The sequence below is a fragment of the Convolutriloba macropyga genome, chromosome 14 (genome assembly GCF_964194025.1).
Source record: "Convolutriloba macropyga chromosome 14, txConMacr16.3, whole genome shotgun sequence".
NCBI lineage: Eukaryota > Metazoa > Xenacoelomorpha > Acoela > Convolutidae > Convolutriloba > Convolutriloba macropyga.
In genome coordinates, this window is record NC_134481.1 from 32,264,707 (window position 1) to 32,287,448 (window position 22,742).

The following is a 22,742-nucleotide window of genomic DNA, read 5'->3' on the forward strand; positions in this document are numbered from 1 at the left end:
TTTATTCGAACATCTGAAGTGTGCTTTGCTGTTCAAATTGTACTTTGTAATAATTCTCTGGAATCATTAGACATATCTTAAACTTTTTGATCTTCGTCAGCTGCTGTTTTCACGACTGTTTATCCGGGTTCAAAAACTGTCCTTAATTTTCTAACAATGAAATTTTTAATTTTCGCCTAGGTTTCTTTTTTAAAAAGATATCAAAACAAGATAAAAGATATGTAATTTTGAATAAATATCAAAAATATAACCGACCAACGTCAAGCAAATTGCTCTCAAACGACCGGTTGGCTTTGTCAGTAGCTAGTCACGGTTTAGTGAGGCTAACTTTAGCTTTATTGAAGGGGCGTGAGATGAGCACAGCGCGGGTGGGGGAGGGGCTGCGGGAAAAAATATATAGGCATAAAGAAATTTTTTCAAAACCTCAATTTGGCGCTCTCGAAAACAGCGTTATCAAAAACACTCTTTTCGCTCCACTATTCGGATCTGTTCTGCTTTGCCCCCCACCCCAGCTTAGTGAGCTTACATCTTTTACGACCCCCAAGCGCACGTGCTTTTTTTTACATAACCTGCAATATAAAAGCACATAACTGGGGAGCGTAAAAAAACAATGGGGGCCGAAACAGACTAGATCCCACTATTCATTCTGCTCAGCTCCAATCAAAAATTATTGCGCGTTTTATTTCCTGCTTCAAAATTCACTCCAATAAAATTGATTAAAAAGACACTTCTTCACTACTACCTTCCAGCCGTAAAAGACAACGCACCATTGTAATCCAAATTTTTTGAATTGGAAGGAGGGAGAGCGCCTAAATAATAACCCGTGAGACTGACAGTGGCTATTAAAAACACAAAACATAACCGTATAACGCCGTACGAACTGCTCTCAAACGACCGGCGAGCGGTTGGCTTTGTCAGTAGCTAGCCAAGGAGGGAAGGGTCTGATGGGGTACAATTGGAGCCCAAAGCCGAGGGAGCTTGCGATTCGTCCACAGCAATTATAAAGAAAATTATTTCTTTAAATTGACTCAATTATAGACCTTACAGAAGTCCTCTTTGCCGAAGTCGTTATATTTTGTGTCTGTTTACTGTTTTCAATTATCCGCTTTCATTATCTTTGAAGAAGCGTATGCTTTGTCTGAGAAAAAATTGGGCTTCCAAAAAAACTTTCCAAGAAACATGCCTGAAGGCTTGCAAGAACTTTTTCCAAAAAGTTTGCTCACTTGATTGCTCAATTTATACCATTTGGTAAGGTTGAACTCTTCGAGACAAGTGTGAAAAGCGAGCGAAAAACTGATTAAGTTCAAAGCCTAGTGTGATATGAAACGCGAAATCTTGAAAAAAAGTGGGACACTTGAAAAAGTATGAAATAATGACCAACAACACTATTAGAATCTTGCAAAAAAGTGGGACGCTTGAAACAGTATGAAATAAAGATCAACACCACTCTAATATAATTGCTACAAACTTCCTTTGAGAGCAATTAACAATCAGAATATCCCCCAGAAGTCGCGACAAAATAGAGAACAATATAGGAACGACGTTCAAATAGCGGGCATCTAAAATTGGGCTTTTAGGGATTATCCCGTTTCTATTTCCGACTTTTAGCAGAATGAGAGAAGAGAGAAACTAGCCTAGAGAAGTCAAAAGTCAAAAAAATTTCACGCAAATTGTTGGAAAAGAGGCGAAATGAGGTAAAGCGAAACATTTTTTGTTCGACGAAGTAAAAAACATAGCAGGACAAGTCTTGACGTACAATTCAAAGAATTTTCAACTAAACAGAAAACAATACCTAGAACGGACTATGAATGGATTGAGAAAACCATTTAGAAAACAATTCGATCCAAAAAATTGAAAAAAACAGTAAAAATCAAAGTGAAATTACCGTATGTGAAAAAAAACCACTGGCGAGAAAGCACATTTTTGTTCAAACACCGTTTTCTCAGTCTACTTTAAATTTAGAGCAAAAAAAATTCATGCCGCAATCCACTCGCTTTTTCGCTCTTCTTGAGGGCGTGACCAAAATAGCTACTCCAATTTGACTTCAAAAATCATGAAAATGTGTGAACAGATCTTAAAAAAAACATAGCAGCACAAGTTCTGACGTGCAATTCAAAGAATTTTCATTGACTAAACAGAAAACTAAACATAGAAGTGACTGAGTGAATTGGGAATACAATTTCTAAAAAAATTAGAAAACAAAAATCAATGTAAAAATGCCGCATTAAAACAAAAATCCTTTAGCGAGAAATGAAAATTTGGTTCAAACAAAAAAAAACTAGGTCTAAAATGAACTTGGAATGGATTGGGAAAACCAATTAGAAAAAAATCCTATCGAAGAAATCCAAAAAACAGTTAAAAAAATCAAAATGAAATTGCCGTATGTGAAAAAACCACTCCCGAGAAAGCAAATTTTTGTTCAAACACCGTATTCTCACTCTACTTTAAAATTAGAGCGACAAAATTTCACGCCGCAAAACCACTCGCTTTTTCGCTGCAGTTCCTGTTTCGGTGTGACCAAAATCATAACTCCAATTTGACTTCAAAAATCATGAAAACGTGTGAACAGATCTTTAAAAACATAGCAGGACAAGTCCTGACGTACAATTCAGAGAATTTTCATTGACCAAAATCACCACTCCACGTTGACTACAAAAATCCTGAAAATGTGTGAACAGATCTTAAAAAAAAGACAGCGCCCCAATACAATTCAAATTCTTTGAATTGTAAAAAGACAGCGCCCCAATACAATTCAAATTCTTTGAATTGTAAAAAGGACAGCGCCCCAATACGATTCAAATTCATTAAATTGTAAAAAAAAGTAGGAGCACTATAATAGCCGGCGGAGATGAGGGCGGCTATTAATAATTTAACTAAAAAGTACTGTTTCATCCATTATTGGTTGCATTACCGCAGCCAGGGAGAAGCTACTCACTGAAATAACTGATACATAGCAGTTGAGCGGTATTCTTCCGATTCCAAATTTTTGACGTAATTGCAGATATTATCCAATTATACTAGCCAATAAAAATCGATTCAAGTTGCACAACGTGATCTTGTAAAAGCTTGTACTAATCTTCAGCGCATAAATTTGGCTAGACATCAATTTCTATTCAACCCTACCTGGGACAAATCATTCTATCATGTGTAGGGCAAAATTTTTCAATACCATCACATTTTCCTCTTTTACTTTCGTCCTTCTGCTAGAACGGTTCGATTCCTCTTATCTGCTGTTACCTGAAATTGGACAGTATGATTAGTTTTCCATCAACGTGATGGATTAAGTTCCGTTTTTGATAGTCAATTTGCAGTTCCTGTTTCCCCACTTAATTTCTTCTGTCTTCAGGATGCCCGGTGCAAACACTACTTTGTGCAAGTTTTCAACTAATTCGTCATTACCAAATACTTAGCTATCTATATATCATTGATGGCAAACCAAAAAATTAGCAGTTTCAAATTAAATTCACCAATTAAGAATCATACATTTTTACAACATTTGTAACATTTAGCTTTGAGCCAACAAATAATACTTTTATTGCTTTGATAATTGAACATTTTATTGAGTCTTTGTTTTCTTTCCTCCTTTTGCAGCTTTAGCAGTTTTTCCATCTCCAGCTTGGTTACTGTTGCCCTCATCTTCAAAAGTCTGACCAAACTCGTTGGTTCTGCTCTTATCCACTGGGTAGAGGTACCTCTGGTACAAATAGATGACAAAAATGATGTCATCCCGGAAACAGGCCAGTCTGTGAGCAGTAGGCATTGTAATGATAAAGGCAAACACGTCATCGATGAATGTGTTGAACGCTTTGTACATGAAAGCCTTCCAAGGCAAATGAGCAACTGATTTCAACTTGTAGTTGACAAACAGCTGTGGAAGCATGAAAAGAAAACCGAAAGCATACACCCCATTAACCAGAGATTGAATCATCCAGGAATATACACTTTTATGAGGAACGTAAACTAAGGAGTAAATAGCTCCACCGATTACGAGTGGAATCAGAAGATAAGTTAAATAATGCAAGGCTTTGTTATCAAACTCGTTCGTAGCTTTCTCGTTAGCTTGCTCATCTCCAAACACAATTTTTGGAAGCTTGTTTTGACTACCAGATTGTGACGGCCATACAATGCGTACTTTGAATGCTTTCGTCAACTTCCAAAACTCAATTGCAGTACTTATAAGCATGGGATAAAGGACTAGTTTACTTGTATTCTCATCGAACAGGTACAGCATGATGATGAATGTTGAAACAAACCTCCAAACAACCGTAGTCATTGATAAGCCAACCATATCTTTCTTCTTTCGCCAGAACGCAATGTCACTTTTGAAAGCCAGAAAGTCAAACAAAAGATGGAAAACAGACACAAAAACTGTAAGAATGAGCAAGAAAAAATTAGTTCCAGAGAACAAGCCTTTTACGTCATCCAAGTCATTGTCATTGAATCCAAAGTTCTTCATATTCGCAATTGAGTCTTCCATTGTTAGAAGCATGTTAAATTTCCCAACACCAATTGGATTATAATTGAAAGCAACTGTCATCTTTGATCCAACTTCACCTTTTATAGGTTGCATTTGCTTAGCTCTAAGGCTCAAATTATCTGCAAACCAAAGCGGTAAATATTTGTTGTTCTTCAACTCAAACAATTTTCCGACAACAGGAGGAATATTCTCAGGCCCAAATAGGAAATCGTCGCTCATGACTGCAACGGAAAGCTCGTGCCTCATTTGCGACACAATTTTCACTGATTGATTTTTTGGCTTCTCTAGCACCGGGTCACCTTTTTGCTTCTCTGTTAGCCAACGATAAACGTCAGCAGGTATACTGAACAATCCGTCTCTCAATTGAATAATCCCAACAGAAAGACGAGATATAAAATCTTTCGAAAATGTAGCAAAGTCTTTTTGAAATATTGATGGTTCACTTAGCCACGTCCAAAGACGCTCCACAAGTCCTATATCCGTAGTGTTATCACCCTCATTTTGAGATCCCATTAGATTAATTGCTAAACTTAACTCAGGGTAAAATTTCGTTAAATGCGTGCTTCGTTTCGTGGCAAACCAACTGTACCTCTTTTCTGGCACGATGTATATCATTGCACGAAGGGTGCCGTTGTTTTTCAGCTTTTCGGTTACAGTAAGGTTCAAATTTTCAGTGAAGGGCTCGTTGTACTTGTGCTGAGCCTTTTCTAATAAAACTTCTTCATATTTGACACCATTTTTGGCATCCACGGCAACTACTTTGATGTTGACAACAGAGTCCGAAGGTACTGCAGGAAGGAAACATTTGTGACTCGTTTCTGCACTAAGTGAGCATGGATTCGGGTAGAACACCTGGTAAAATTCCTTGATAGTGAACAAAAGATACAAAACTGCAACAACGAAAAGTCCATTCGCAAACCATCCCATCACTGAAAAGAAATCGACCATTATTCTTATATATCCTTATATTTGATACTAAAGGATCAGAACATTATAATTATCATATGGTAATCCAGTTAAATGAATGTTATCGATTAACATGTAAATGTTTAACCTTTAGTTATAGCCGTGAAATTTACATGCTTGGATTTAAAAAAAAAACGACGGCTGCAACAAAACATCCTAATTTTTCGCCTAATTGTTGTAATAAACTTATTAAATAGTTTGAGATAAATTATTCCAAATACCCGAGGTCAACGATTGGATTCTGGAACTAATGCGAAATCAGCGAATGACAGTTGTGCTGTGTGGAAGAACTAAGGCGAACAGTGAATAAGTGGTCAGTGATTATTGCTACCATTGCTTTCATGCGACATGTTGTGGTGTCTGAAAGGAAGCCTTCAATGTTATTCAGCAAATGAAGGTCATTCTATGGTGCTGCGAATCTTGTATTCCTCCTGCACAAGATAAGTTAAAATTACTTTTACCTCAAAATTGAATATGGATGAATTTAACACTTAAATACAATCAGTTATCGAATTAGTAAAGGCTGTTAAGGCAGCCGTAACGAAGCCCAATAATGGATTACATAATCAAACTATAAAAAATTCCAGTATAAGAAGTGCTCAAGACATTCCCATGGGAAGTTATGGGATACGTATACAGTGCAAATCTGGAGCATCAGATGGAAAGCATTTTGAACGATTACAGCGTGATAAAGAAAATGCCCATAAAGTTCTAAAATTTATCTTTTATGAAGATGCTGCAATGGATGGCGTTTATTGAATTGGTTGCTACAATAAAAAACAGAGAGGGAACGAGGACTATTATTGTCAAGCTTGCGAATGCATGGCAGAACGGAGTACTGCTACTCTCAACCTATAAGTTGAAACAATATCCAAAAAAAAATTTTATATCTGAGGAACTGTCCGAGAGTGGACGTAAACTGGAGGGAAATTGCCTTATCACCAGATCAATCCTTATAAAAAGTGGGACACAGAGGAGTGAATTATAATAGTCAATTTTAAAGTTTTGGTCAAAGGGACTGCTCCACAGCAGTGAGTATCACTCCTCTCAACGAATTGACTACAAAACCTCACAGTAGTGTCACCTTGGAGAAACCAAATGCCTCTAATCACTTAGAGGTTGATATCTTTGATCAAAACATACTTATTTGCTGTATCACCGAGATTTGGTCGAACAAAGACATCGAAAGCTCGTTCTTATTCAACAATTTCGATTTTTAAAGACATGAGCGTGACTGATCCAGTAGTGAAAACACTCTGGTGCTGGCGTTGCTTTGTATTGTCATTACTCGGTCGCATCAATTAACACCTCAAGAGGGGCCCCTCTTTGAAATCCTTTGGACTGAAGCTACAACGAAAGCAGGACACTTTTTAGCAGCAGTTTCTTTTATCCTCCCGATGCCAATTATGCGTCAAGCTTAGGCGACCACGTCAATGATACCATTAAAAAGCTCAGCTTGGATGTCAGTTTCGAGTGTATAATTGTATACGGGGATTTCAATCATTTTAGTTTATCCTTCATCAAAAATGGCAAATGATTGCATATCATCGATAACGGGCCTACAAGACGTCACAATATCCTGAACTGTTTTTTATGTTCCGAACACTCCTTTTTCGGTTACATTCGAAACCTTGTGACAACATTGAACACTAATCTTTAAGCTATGATATTGACTTAAAATCAAGGCAAGAATGACTGTAGTGTTCGGTACATCAGGGATCCATGAATTAAATACAAGAGATCGTTATCTTGCAACTTGAGTCCAGCAAGCTTTGATAACTTTTTTGATTACAGACGCAAATGAGGCAGTTGAAGATCTCACAGATTCCTTGAAGAATTGTTTTCATTTTTGCTGCACGCTTAGTAAAGTTACAATCCGAAACTATGAAACTTCTTCGGTGGTGAGACCGCTTTTGAAACAGAAAAATGCTTTTGTTCACGATAACCGATATGCTGATGCGGAGCTCGTCTTTAGTCGAGATCACTTATCTTCACATTGCGCGTGATAAAAGAAGCGGTAGGCATTAGTGGCTGCAAGTAAACAACGATCTGCCCAGAACAACTACATGATCAGGTTCGACGCTGACAGTCTATATGACTATTATTTTTGAATTAGCGCGTCGTGAATTATTGCTCCCACTATGCCCAATGTGGTAGAACCCATCCAATACATATGTTTGTTCCAGAACGATCTATTTCCGCTTGCAAACTGTTTCGGCTTTTGCAAAACCTCCGTCGGTATTGATAGCAAAAACCGAAATTGATCCTACAATTTTTTCAAAAACGTTCCTCAAAAAACATTATTTGTCTAACATGCTTAAAAAATGAACAGTTATTTGTACTGTGAATAATGCTTTTCTTCTTTTCTACGTTTGATTCATTTTTTCAAGCTTCTCTCTGCATCATTTGAAAACACTGCTGATAGAAACAAATACATATGATTGGTGAAAGGCAATATTGAGATTATGCACAAATTTTCTTACAGCAAAGCAACTATTTAAGGGTATATTGCGTAATATACTAACCCCATTGATAAACTTTTTATGTCAAATTCAAAATATGTTCCATATTATTCAGTTCCGTTGTGTCGCTGAAAAGCATTGGCTACACACACACACCCACACACGCACACGCGCGCACACACACACACACAGAGAGAGAGAGAGAGAGGAGAGAGCAAAATATTTTTGTTTAGTATAAAGTGATAACTTTGAAAATGTCAATTCAATACCTCTTGAATAGTAGTGGGGCCGCTATTCAAAAAGCTCAGTATAAGTACAACGAAAAGATAAAAAAGAAGAGTATTAAAAATAGTAATTTTTTATGACAGTTTTGGAGCGCGCGAAATTTTGGTTTGGAACAGAGAAAAATCCGGACATAGGCGATTTTGAACGCACTAAGGTCTCGACATAAGGTCTTTTGAAAGCAGGATAGTCTCGAAAAAAACGCGCAAATTATAATTTTTGGAGCGCACGATTTTTGGTTTGGATCGCACAAAAATCTGGACATAGACAATTTTGAATGCACGATAGTCTGGACATGAACGCACAAATTATCAGTTTTGGAGCGCAAAAGTTTTCCTTTGGAACGCACTAAAGTATGGACATAGGCAAATTTGAACGCACGATAGTCTGGACATGAACGCACAAATTATCAATTTTGGAGCACACGAATTTTTGGAACGCACGAAAGTCATGGGGACTTTTGAACGCACGAAAAATTTTGAAAGCAGGAAAGTCTGGACATATGCTTTTTCCCTCTTGGAGGGTCTGGAAGTAGACACTTTCCGTCTGGGACGGTCTGGACATATCAACTTTTGGTTTGGCACCTCAACTTGGGCAGGTGACTTTAATATAACGCTACCTCAAAACAGGGCAAAGGACTACAATAAGTCAAAACACTGGAGTGGAGCAATATTTAAAACTATCGTCTGGGACGAAGAGTATTATGTAAAAAATAGATTTTAATAAAAAAAAAGTAAAAACATCCGGGGGAGTTAAGTATGAAGAGCTGTTATTAATGAATGAGAGGTTTCCTATACTGACCTAGCACTAGAACAACAGACCTTGAACGTAGTTAAAGCAGTTAAAAATTGGTTCAAAACGATAGAGAATGAGGTTGTGGAACTAAACAGATCTGGATACTATGAAGTGACGTAACGATATTTATATGCATCTGATGACGACTTAAGTAGTTCACGGAAAAACAAGTGTAATTCAGTTGAGTCTACTCTCACATAAAGCGTAATGATATCTTCTAATCATTCGCCAAACACAAATAAACAAAAACAAACAAACGAACAAACAAACACACACACACACAAACACACACATACATACACACACACACACACACACACACACACACAGATAGAGAGAGAGAGAGCAAAATATTTTTGTTTAGTATAAAGTGAAAACTTTGAAAATGTCAATTCAATCCCTCTTGAATAGTAGTGGGGCCGCTATTCAAAAAGCTCAGTATAAGTACAACGAAAAGATTAAAAAAGAAGAGTATTAAAAAGGAATTTTTTATGACAGTTTTGGAGCGCGCGAATTCTTGGTTTGGAACACACAAAAATCCGGACATAGGCGATTTTGAACGCACTAAGGTCTCGAAATAAGGTCTTTTGAAAGCAGGACAGTCTCGATACAAAAACACGCAAATTATCATTTTTGGAGCGCACGATTTTTGGTTTGGATCGCACAAAAACCTGGACATAGACAATTTTGAACACACGATAGTCTGGACATGAACGCACAAATTTTCAGTTTTGGAGCGCAAAAATTTTCCTTTGGAACGCACGAAAGTATGGACATAGCCAAATTTGAACGCACGATAGTCTGGACATGAACGCACAAATTATCAATTTTGGAGCGCACGAATTTTTCTTTGGAACGCACGAAAGTCATGGGGACTTTTGAACGCACGATGATCGCACGAAAAATTTTGAACTCAGGAAGGTCTGGACATAGGTTTTTTCCCTCTTGGAGGGTCAGGAAGTAGACACTTTCCGTCTGGGACGGCCTGGACATATCAACTTTTGGTTTGGCACCTCAACTTGGGCAGGTGACTTTAATATAACGCTACCTCAAAACAGGGCAAAGGATTACAATAAATCAATACAAAGGAGTGGAGCAATATTTAAAACTATCGTCTGGACGAAGAGTATTATGTAGAAAAGAGATTTTAATAATGAAAAAGTAAAAACATCCGGGGGAGTTAAGTATGAAGAGCTGTTATTAATGATAAGCGGTTTCCTATACTGACCTAGCACTAGAACAACAGACCTTGAACGTAGTCCAAGCAGGTAAAATTTGGTTCAAAACGATAGAGAATGAGGTTGTGGAACTAAACAGATCTGGATACTATGAAGTGACGTAACGATATTTATATGCATCTGATGTCGACTTAAGAAGTTCACGGAAAAACAAGTGTATTTAAGTTGAGTCTACTCTCACATAAAGCGTAATGATATCCTCTAATCATTCGCCAAACAATTTTGCGTGCCATGTTGAAGTTGAGCCCTTTAATCAAGCGAGGCAATAGAAACCCACAATTTTACTATTATTGACAGGGCTGCAATAGACATCAGAGTTAATGTTTTTTTGCACATCATTTTTGTTCTTCTAAAAACTTTGAATATTGCATAAACTTGTCCAATTAATTCTTATGCCTCTTTTTTGATAAACGTCAATAAATAATCAAATAGTTGAAGTGTAATTAAAAATGATTAATGTCAAAAATGCCAATTTCCGTCCTTTGACAACCATCAGCAATGGTGGTTATGTTTTGTGCACGCCAAAAAACAATATTAACCAGGAAAGTTAAAGACTCATTTCCTGTTTAGGAAAAGACAAAGCAAACAAACTAATGCAATGACTTGTTTTCCAGAGTTTTTCTTTGTGACGAACGAGTCAAGTCTTCGAAAATTTTCTTCAATTTCACGTATGAATCTTTTTTTGTCAGTTTTACTTTTTGATGAGCAATTTCATTGTGGCCAGTTTGATAGGTGCTAGTATGAGATAAAGAAAAGCTTATTTTTGGACTATTATCAATAACTCTTTCAACATCGCTCCATAGGACAATACTACAATCGGTTTGTTTTTGCTTGAACAAAAACTCAGAAGCATTAGGCTGTCCATGCATTCAAGATAACTACTACGTACACCGTCACCATCATACAAAAATAACTTACACCGTTAACATTATTCTAAAACAAATGATAGTGCTGAAATTCTAGCAAAAAATCTACCGAGAATACTCGGCCGCCGCAGCAGATGCAAGTTGAAAGTCGGCTAATCGTCAAAAAAACTATTCACAAATCTTTAGCTAAGAGAGAACTTCCGTGCAAAAAAGTTTACAATAAGACAGCTCTCTGAAAACGATGTGTGAGAAAGATGTGTGAGACAGCTCTCTGAAAGAAATGTGTTATCCAAATCAAGTGAATTGCTTCTGTTTAAAAAGATCAAGAAATCTTGCTATTTAGCTTATAAAACATTCAAAGAACCTAAAACCTAACTAGGATTTTGCAATGACAGATTTTAAAGACTGTGAGGTGTCTTTGAATACTAAATTTTTTTGCTTTAAGAGTGTACTTAAGTAATACTCATTGCTTTATATGGCAATGAGCAGTAAATTTCAAGTAACCATGCAACCATGTCACAGGGAAAACTGTTATCACTTCCATGAATGTAGAGAGATCTGATAGCAAAGGTGCTGTAAGGTACCTTTGTAATTATTTCAATTGATCTAACTCAAGATGAGAAGGTGGTTCGTAAAAGTTAGCAGAAAACAGTAACGCTTCAGATATCCTACAATTACTTAGGAATAATCCTCCTAATTTATTAAACAATAAATGAACATGAATGTATTTTCCGTTACACCTTAAGTCGGGGCAATCACATCACCCAACCGAAACACAAATGATAGGCTTCTTCGAGTCTTCTTGTCTCTTAGGATACATGACTGCTCCGAAAGAAAACTGTGAAAAATTCGTAAACAAGCCTAGGCTTGTACCTGGAATTATTTCAAAACCCACCTCGGCCGATATAAGACATGAGAAGATCGTCTTGAAAAATTGGTATGGAAAAATATGTCTGGACTTTAGGTAATCTCCTCGACTTTGGCTGGACAAAATAACGTGTCCTGGAATTTGGCTGGACAATAAAACGTGTCCTGAAATTTGGTTGGACAGAAAAATGTGTCCTGGAATGTGACCGGATGTGTGTGTTAATCTAGGAATCACAAAACTCGTTCCACCAACACAAATACAACTTTCACGAAAGAGAAAAACATAACTTAACATTCATTGCCAGATTAACACCCAAAATGGAGAAGTTTCCTCAGGAGAGAAAAGAGACAATTAATAAAGATCATCATAAGTGAGGATAATAATCTTTCCCTCAATAGAGAAAACGGAAGATTTTGGTGCCTGTAATAGGAAGAGTGGTTTTAGCATATTACTAGCTGAAAAAAGAGGTCAATTAAAAAAGCCCCTCCCGTAAAAGGGTAGTAGGCCAACTCAGGGGCAGCAAGTCAACTCTTATGTGAATTTATAAACCCTGACAACAGTCAATAATTAAAGCATTGGATGCAAATGATAGAAATTTTAAGCATCAAAATTATAATCAAAACAGATATGATAAATAGTAATGAATATGTGGACTGATTCTGTATCAGGAATAGAAAAAAAATATAAAAAACATTTTGGACAACACCCAACTTCCTCTACAACGGTTGGAACTGAGAAGGCCAAATATATAGTGGTTACTATTGAAAAAGTGAAATCAAAACAGGCCTATGGATTGCAACATGTTTGTTTAATGGAGTGAACCATTACTTGAAACCAACGTCTTGGTTGTAGAGTATAAAATTGAACTTTTAACATCAAAAAAGAAAAATATCAGGAAGAATTTGAGGAGAACTGGGCGTGAAAAGATTTTAATAAAGAATAAGAGGTAAAATATATTGACTGTGCCATGCAAAAATAGAACTTCAACCCAGCTGATAAGAAAAAAAAGTGGTTTAAACCGAGAGAGAATAGGATGGTGGAATTGAACAGATATTGATACGTCCCAGTGTAGATACGTTCTAAATGTAGTATCTAAATAAGCAGGCGTGACCTAACAAAGTTGAGTCAAAACTATTCTCACATAAAACGTAATGAAATCCTTGATTCATCCTACAAACAATTTTTTGTCTGTAAATTTGATAAATTTGTACTTTTGATAAATAATACAAAACAATCATAACTTTGATGTTCGCCGGTATTGGAGGCGAGTGTTCGTGCGTACAATAAGCACAAATAATTTTATATAGGAGTATTAGTAAAAATGACTCATATGCTGTTTAGGAAAAGACGTAAGGCATATTCATTTTTTCAAAAAAAAAATTATCATTTTCCCATATGACCGTTTTTTGTCATCTTGAACTCTTTTGTGCTTGAATGTGAAAATTTAGGTTGCCAGTTAAATGCGTGTTAATTGGAAGCCTATCGTGCTAATTAGCGGAAGCCTATCCTCCATCAGCAAAAGAGGTGGGCAACAAACTGGCTCACCCAGAAAACTTCATACTAATCATGCTAAAACACAAAAAAATGATGAGAGGAATCTCTAGCAAAAATCTTTGTTATATGCAAATTTGACTCTCTGTTAAAAAACCACACTGAAAAACTTAAGGTGAACAGAGAGAAAACGAGAACTGAATGAAATTGAAAACCTTTGACAAAAAAGAGAATCGTGCAGGAAATTGCTCGCAGTATGACAACGCTTTGAATACGTACAGGGGAGCGTGTTATCCAAATCAAGTAAACTGGTCTTTTAAAAAATCTGAAAAAGATATTTGATATCATTCAAACAGCTTGAAACACCACCCATAATATACAATAACAGATCTTACAGACAATGATGTATCCGAGGTATCTGTAAATGCTAGAATTGCGTACAGATAGAGTACATGCGTTAAGAGGGTACATAAGTAATGCTTATTTCACTATGCGGCAGTGGAATACGTTTATGAAACCATGCGACCTTTTCAAAAGGAAAAATGTTCTCAATTCCATGGAGGCAGAGATATCCGATACCAATGGTGATGAATGGCACGTTTGTAATTCCATTTTGTCAACTAGTGAACCCCGCGTCGAATGTCGCAAAATCTTCCCATTTTGTTGTAGGAGTGGGGGGGGGGGGGTAATTTGTCTATGGGGGGTACATTGATGTAAGTGTGGGGATATTTTGTTCGAGGGGGTAAAACAATGTAAGAGTTGGGCTGCAATGGGAGGACTTTTGAGAATTACCCCCTGACTAAAAATGCCATATAAGAGTGGGCTGCAATGAGCTGCAATGGGAGGACTTCTGAGGAATTACACTCCCAAGCCTGACAAAAATTGCCATGTAAGAGTGGGCTGCAATGGGAGGAATTTTGAGGAATTACCCCCAGACTAAAAATGTCATGTAAGAGGGCTGCAATGAGCTGCAATGGGAGGACTTTCGAGGAATTACACCCCCCACCTGACAAAAATTGCCATGTAAGAGTGGGCTGCAATGGGAGGACTTTTGAGGAATTACCCCTGACTAAAAATGCCATATAAGAGTGGGCTGCAATGAGCTGCAATGGGAGGACTTCTGAGGAATTACACCCCCCAGCCTGACAAATTGCCATGTAAGAGTGGGCTGCAATGGGAGGACTTTTGAGGAAATACCCCCCGACTAAAAATGCCATATAAGAGTAGGCTGCAATGAGCTGCAATGGGAGGACTTCTGAGGAATTACACCCCCCAGCCTTACAAAAATTGCCATGTAAGAGTGGGCTGCAATGGGAGTAATTTTGAGGAATTACACCCTGACTAAAATTGCAATGTAAGGGTGGGCTGCAATGAGCTGCAATGGGAGGACATTCGAGGAATTACCCCCACTGACAAAAATTGCCATGCAAGCGTGGGCTGCAATGGGAGGACTTTTGAGGAATTACACCCCCAACCTGACTAATATTCCCATGTAAGAGTGGGCAGCAATGGGAGGAATTTTGAGGAATTACACCCCTGACTAAAATTGCCATGTGAGGGTGGGCTGCAATGAGAGGACTTTTGAGGAATTACCCCCCACTGACAAAAATTGCCATGCAAGCGTGGGCTGCAATGGGAGGACTTTTGAGGAATTACACCCCCACCCTGACTAAAATTGCCATGTAAGAGTGGGCTGCAATGGGAGGAATTTTGAGGAATTACACCCCTGACTAAAATTGCCATGTAAGGGTGGGCTGCAATGAGAGGACTTTCGAGGAATTTCCCCCCACTGACAAAAATTGCCATGCAAGCGTGGGCTGCAATGGGAGGACTTTTGAGGAATTCAGAGGGGGTAAAACGAATTAAAAGTTGAGCTGCCAAGGGGGGGGGGGGGAATTGTGTAAAAGTGAGGGGGAATTTGTTCAGAGGGGGTAAAATGAGGCAAGATTTGTGCTGCCAAGGGGGTAAAATGGTGTAAATTGCGGTATGGGAGAAAGATAAACGTATACAAAACCAAAAACGAGCTCTGATAAACTCTGGAAGGCGCGTAATATATAGGAACATCAGATTCCTTTTGAATTCCTGCAGTTTCCAAGATGTTTGTAAAGTCCGTAGCGTAACGAAAAGTACGTGGTGCGACAATGTATTTTTCACTCAAGAAAATTCGCAATTTTTTCCAATCTACTATCCACTCACCAGCAAGTTGCTACAAGTGGTATCTACAAAACTATTGTTTCGAAATGAAAATTTTATTAAAATTACCAGAGACAATTTAAAGCATTAAGAAAAATTAGCGGGTGCATATGTGAAGGGAGAAAAAACGTGTAAAACCTGCGTAATCAATAGCTTGGCAGAACCCATTGAAAGAAAACAAGAAAACATTACCGGTAGCATAGTAATTAGTGGAAAACTAATTTTAGGAAACATTAACGCGGAAGCCTTGCAAACAGAATAAAGCCCAATTATCGGATTTTTAGAACCACTTGGAAACCAGAAATTACTATCCTTGTTGAAGACTACCTTGAGCCTGATTACAAGCAATGCAGAGTCCAGGCTGGAAACATAACAAAACTCAGCAACCTAGTTGATTTCTTGAATTAATGCTCAGCAGAGTTGATTGCTTTGGTTGATCATGACCATTTGATGGGCAGAACCACTGTCAATAAGAAGTTTGTCATACAATTTATGAGCTAAGAAATCAAAATAAACCAGCTCGTGGTTAAAAACGTTAATTATCAAAATGTTTTTTTTTATCAATTCAATCTCGATCTATGTTATCCAGAATCACCATATACAATAATCACTAATGATGTCGGCAAGCTGGGTTTAGAAGCTCGATTTAACCAGGAATCTACATGCAACTGTCGACGAATGGTCAAAGAGGAGATTTTGAATGATCAAAAGTTGTAGTCAAAACGTATTAGCACAAATGGAGGAATGATGATTCTCATTCTCCTTTTATTACAAAAATGGGAGTCTTGTAACTGCATGCAAAATCAGCAGTTTTCATAATTTACGTACATCATTGGGCAAAGTAATAGTTGAAATAACCACTCTGAGCTACTGTAGTGCGCAAGTACCAGTTACCATGAAATAGAATGTTGAAGCAGAAATTAAAACAAAACAAAATTAGCGAGTGCATTTACGAACGTCGGGAACAAAAAGGATGTAAAACTGGCGTGGAAAGTGGTTGATCAACAAAAGGTAATGGGCGAGACTACTGGCAGGGAATTCAAAATAAATAATTTCGTAATAATGAAACTAAGCATCAAAAAGACTGTTTTGATGTAATTGTTCTCCATGTAAGTTATGCGGAAACTCTATATATTTATCTACTGATGCTGTCAGCAAGCATGGTTTCAATGTGCTATCTGTCCAGAAATTTATTAGTTTATATGCAATTTTCGACGAAATATCAAATATGAGATAAAGGATGAACAAAAACTATAGACAATAGTATACGAAAGAGTCTTGTTTCTGATTGCAGATTTCTAAGCTATAATAGTTTAAGTTTTTCATTTTATCAAGTATTTGTAGGGTTAGCTATTCTGAAGGACAATACTGAGGAAGTGCCAACTATCATAAGACAAAAAAGTGATCAAGGTTTTTTGCGCTATATGAATCCAATATCCAAGGATTTTTGTAAAAATTACCAGCATGTTGAATGCAATTCCCTGTTCCAGAACAAGCGTTTGGACAAAATTCGTGTGAAGAGCTAAAGAAAGCTCTGAAGAAACTTTGAAAACGGGGGAGAGTTGAAGGCAGCTCGTAAAAATGTTTCAAAATGGGATGTCAAAATCAGAAGGATAAATTTAAAATTGCAAACGGAATTGAAATCCACGGAGTTCATTTGAAAATGACTGCAGCATATAGAAAAAGAATTTGTCAAGCAAGCAGCCGCTGTAAAATTACGACATATTTGGCTTTGCCTCACTGCATCTATGGAGATCCAGAGAGCCTTCATTCACCTTGCCCTCTGGATGTACTCAGAAATAAGAGACACCTTCAGATTTCAAATTTTGCATCAATTGGAATGCGTTCTAATCATTGACGTAGTGCGAAATATATATAAATCTCATTGATGGATTTTTGCTGCTTATTTTTTAAATTGATGAGTGAAAAATTGATGCGTGAAATTGATAGAGTGGAGTAATGAGTTTTTAATGGCAATTAAAAATGCTTTCATGCATGATCATGACTGTTTCAAAGTGGAAAAAATTGCGAAGAATTTTTCAAACGGGTTTTAACAAGACAAGTTTTGAAAGCGATATAACTAAATGGGCTGATTTATGGCCTATTTTTTTATGAGATAGTTTCTTTAACCAGTTCTAATAAGAAATTATGGATAAAAAATCAGAGCCGAGGTAGTGTTGGACAATATTTATGATAAAGTAGTAGTAGTTAGTGATTTAGGGCATTGCGCCCATTAGTTTGTACTCGTTTAGAGTCATTGCCCAGTTTAGCCTTCACTTCTTCTGAGTTTTTCAGAATGGATTACAGTATCCACATCTGAAAGCTACTTCCAAGTGCATCTGTCCTTCCCTGAGAAGTAGTTTTCGACAAAACTCTAGAAGATTATCGTTAGAGTACATAGTTTTAACTCCCTTCCTTAATATATGTGAATGTTGAGTAGGCAGTCGCTTTATTCGTAAGAGAATATTTTCTAATGTAAGAGAAGTCTGACTGATCGTCTCAAGTCAATCAAGTTTTTGGTATGGTGAGTTCATCTCTGTTACACTATGTCTGATTGCGCTGCATGGGGTGCTTATTAGTTGCGAGCCAGATTTAGATCATAATTTCCATTTTGGAAAGTTAACATGTACAAGAAATTGTGCATCTGATTGTATGGACACGAAAATAACACCCCGAGAATGTTGTGTCTTTCTTTGTAGGGCATTGGACATCCAAGTATCCAATTGGACCCGTTCTTCTGGGCATGTTCAACTTCTTTAATTTTTTAAGGCTAAGCTTCCACCCTTGAAAGGTATAGGTGAGCATAGGCACAACCTAGACAATATACGCATTTAACTTCCTGTATCTACTGCATGATTGGCCTAAGTTACGTTTCAGCTGGAAGACGGCGCCTATGGATTTTGGGGACTGCAGCAAACACTTAATGTTCCAGCAGAGTTCTGGTTCCACTATAAGGCAAGGGTTTTTTCGTGACTCTGAGGATGTTGACTTCTGATTTAAAATCTGCATTGGTTATCCCGATGTCGTTTTTTTGTACGGTTGCATTTCGTTTCTTCTAGTTTTACACGTTTTTGACGGTCTTTTTCATTTAAACTTGGTATGATGTTTTTTTTAAAAAATCAACAGCAAAGCCATAACTGTCCGTGGAGGATAATGTCTTGGACAAATCATAGACAAATAAAAGAAATAGCACAGGCCCTTACAGGGAGACCTGATGTACTTTACTGTTGACTTCCCTAACAGTAGAAAAACTTCCATTAATTTTAAATAGTTGTTGTCTTTAGCTTATGAATGAGGCTGAAAATCATAGGAGATATCCATCAATGCCCAACATTTTCAGTTTCTGTTTTGCATTGCACTGTGGTACCGCATCAGAAATTGTTGCTAAGTCAAGGTAGACAATCGCTACAGCATGTTTGTCGAAGTGTATCTTGTGAAGGAACATTAGTAGTTGAAAAGATGCAAAGCGGTTTTTGCGGAATCCAAAGTGATTTTCAATGAGCTTATTCCTGACAAATGCGTACAGTTGATCCAAAAAATTTCTTTATAGATTTTAAAGAAAAACGGAAATTTTCTCGGCCCATTATTGAACATATTAGCCTTGTCCCCTTCTTTGAAAAATGGCGTTGCTTGGCTTACTTTTCATTGTTTATCGTACTTGCTTTTGTTCAATTACAGGTTGGAAAAAGTAGTTTTTGCGATTTTCCTAGATTTATTACACTTCTGTAACAAGCACTCTACTGGTTACTTCCGTTAGAGTAAAGAAACCTCCAATTATTTTAAAAATTATTTGTCTTTAGCTTAGGTATGTTGCTATCAATCTTATTAGATTTTCACCAACGTCGAAAAAGTTTTGATCATAATTTCAACTTTGCAAAGCGAACAAGTACAAGCTATCGTGCGTCTGAATGTATGGACACAAAAGTAGCATCCCGATAATGCTAAGTTTTTCTTTGTAGGGGATTGCACAGCCAAGTCTCCACTTGGAGTCGTTTTTTTGCTCATTTTAAACTTTTGTATTGTTTTTACAATTAGGTTTCCAATCTTGCCAGGTGTATGTGAGCATAGACACAACCTAGACAATATACGCACTTAACTTCCTGTATCTACTGCATTATTGGCTTAAGTTACGTTTCAGCTGGAAGACGGCGCCTATGGATTTTGGGAACTGCAGCAAACACTTATTGTTCCAGCAGAGTTCTGGTTCCACTATAAGGCAAGGGTTTTTTTGTGACGCTGAGGATGTTGAGCTCTGATTTAAAATCTGCATTGGTTATCCCGATGTCGTTTTTTTTGTACGGTTGCATTTCGTTTCTTCTAGTTTTAATCATTTTTGACGGTCTTTTTCGTTTAAACTTGGTATGATGTTTTCTTTTAAAAAAATCAACAGCAAAGCCATAACTGTACGTGGAGGGTAATGTCTTGGACAAATCATAGACAAATAAAAGAAATAGCACAGGCCCGTAGAGGGAGGCCTGATGTACTTTACTGTTGACTTCCCTAACAGTAGAAAAACCTCCATTAATTTTAAATATTTGTTGTCTTTAGCTTATTAATGAGACTGAAAATAATAGGAAATGTCCATCAATGCCAAACATTTTCAATTTACCTATTGCATTGCCGTGTGGTACCGCATCGAAAATTGTTGCGAAGTCAAGGTAAAAAATCGCTAATTATTTATTTTTTTCATCATGTTTGTCGAAGTGTATCTTGTGAAGGAACATTAGTAGTTGAAAAGATGCAAAGCTGTTTTGCGGAATCCAAATTGATTTTCAAGGAGCTTATTCTTGACAAATGCGTACAATTGATCCAAAAAAGTTTCTTCATAGACTTTAAAGCAAAACCGAAATTTATTTGGCCTATTATTGAACATATTAGCGTTGTAGCTTTCTTTGAAAATTGGCGTTGCTTGGCTTAGTTTCCACTGTTTATCGTACTTGCTTTTATTCAAGCACAGGTTGGAAAAAGTAGTTGTAGCGATTTTCCTGGCGCTTTATTACGCTTCCGTAACAGGCACTCTACTGTTTACTTCCGTTAGAGTAAAGAAACCTCCAATTATTTTAAAAATTAGTTGTCTTTAGCCTAGGTATGTTGCTATCAATCCTATTAATTTTCACCAATGTCGAAAAAGCTTTGATCATAATTTCAGTTTTGCAAAGCGAACAAGTACAAAATATCGTGCGTCTGATTTTATGGACACAAAAGTAGCATCCCGAGAATGTTGAGTTTTTCTTTGTAGGGGATTGGACAGCCAAGTCTCCACTTGGAGTCGTTTTTCTGCACACTTTAACCTTTTGTATTGTTTTTTTGACTAGGCTTCCACTCTTGCGAGGTATATGTAATCATAGGCACAACCTAGACAGTATAAGCACATAACTTTCTGTATCTACTGCATGATTGGCCTAAGTTACGTTTCCGCTGGAAGACGGCGCTTATGGATTTTGGGCTCTGCAGCGATTACTTATCGTTCCAGCTGAATTCTGGTTGCACTATAAGGCAAAGGTCTTTTTGTGACTCTGAGGATGATATACTCTGATTGAAAATCTGCATTGGTTATCCCGATGTTGATTTTTTTGTACGGTTGCATTTCGTGCGCTGTCTTCCAGTTTTACACATTTTTGACGGTCTTTTTCATTTCTTTATTTTTTAAAAATTCAACAGCAAAGCCATAATTGTCGGTGGAGGGTAATGTCTCGGACAAATCATAGACAAAACAAAGAAATAGCACAGGCCCTCAGAGGGAGGCCTGATGTACTTTACTGTTGACTTCCCTAACAGTAGAAAAACTTCCATTAATTTTAAATATTTGTTGTCTTTAGCTTATTAATGAGACTGAAAATAATAGGAAATGTCCATCAATGCCAAACATTTTCAATTTACCTATTGCATTGCCGTGTGTTAACGCATCGAAAACTGTTGCGAAGTCAAAGTAAACAACCGCTAATTATTTATTTTTTTCATCATTTTTGTCGAAGTGTATCTCGTGAAGAAACATTAGTAGTTGAAATGTTGCAGAGCAATTTTTGCGGAATCCAAAATGATTTTCAAGGAGCCTATTCCTGACAAATGCGTACAGTTGATCCGAAAAAGTTTTCTTATAGACTTTAAAGCAAAACAAGAATTCAATTGGACTATTATTGAACATGTTAGCTTTGTCGCTTTCTTTGAAAATTGGCGTTGCTTGACTTAGTTCCCATTGTTTAGGGTACGTGCCTTTATTCTTGCACAGGTTGGAAAAAGTGGTTGTAGCGATTTTCCTAACGCTTTATGACACTTCTGTAACATGCACTCTACTGGTTACTTCCATTAGAGTAAAAAATTCTCCAATTATTTTAGAAATTTGTTGTCTTTAGCTTATGTATGTTTTCATTATTAGATTTTCATTATTAGATCCATTATTAGATTTTCACCAATGTCGAAAAAGTTTAGATCATAAATTCAATTTTGCAAAGCGAACAAGTACAAGATATCGTGCGTCTGAATGTATGGACACAAAATTAGCACCCCGAGAGTGCTGAGTTTTTCTTTGTAGGGGATTGGACAGCCAAGTATCCGATTGGAGTCGTTTTTAGCGCACGTTCAAAATTTGTATCGTTTTTACGACTAGGTTTCTAATCTGGCGAGGTATATGTGAGCATAGGCACAACCTAGACAGTATACGCTTTTAATTTTCTGTACCTACTGCATGGTTGGCCTAAGTTACGTTCCTGCTGGAAGACGGCACCTATGGATTTTGGGGTCTGCAGCAAATACTTATCGTTTCAGCTGAGTATTGGTTGCACTAAAAGGCAAGAGTTTTTTGTGATTCTGAGGATGTTGAATTCTGATTAAAGAACTGCATTGGTTATCACAATGTTGATTGCTTTGTGTACGGTTGCATTCGTTGCGTTTAATCCAGTTTTATACATTTTCAACAATCCTATTCCTTTCAATTTAGTTTGATGTGATTTTGTTTTAAAGATCAGCAAACTCATAATTCTCCGTGGATGGTATTATCTCGGGCAAATGATAGATAAAGATAAAAAATAGCAGGAGCTTATAGATGGAGCCCTCTGTTGGTGACTCTATTGGCCTATAGATTGAGGTACTCTATTGGTGACTTCC

The 22,742-nt window shown here is 37.1% G+C and overlaps 2 protein-coding genes across 2 annotated transcripts in view; one reads left to right on the plus strand and one right to left on the minus strand.

The window, feature by feature from the left end:
* Positions 1 to 3,443: 3,443 nt before the first annotated feature.
* LOC142353606 (lipid scramblase CLPTM1L-like) lies at positions 3,444 to 5,440 on the minus strand. The gene has a single exon (XM_075405893.1). It carries the CDS (start codon positions 5,423 to 5,425, stop codon positions 3,557 to 3,559), a length of 1,869 nt encoding a protein of 622 aa, XP_075262008.1. The 5' UTR covers positions 5,426 to 5,440; the 3' UTR covers positions 3,444 to 3,556.
* Positions 5,441 to 5,623: 183 nt separating this feature from the next.
* Positions 5,624 to 22,742, plus strand: part of LOC142353607 (ATPase inhibitor mai-1, mitochondrial-like) — a 132,453-nt gene continuing 115,334 nt past the window's right edge. The window contains exon 1 of the mRNA XM_075405894.1: positions 5,624 to 5,638. The gene's annotated coding sequence lies outside the window, so the exon portion shown is untranslated. The remainder of the gene's footprint in view (positions 5,639 to 22,742) is intronic.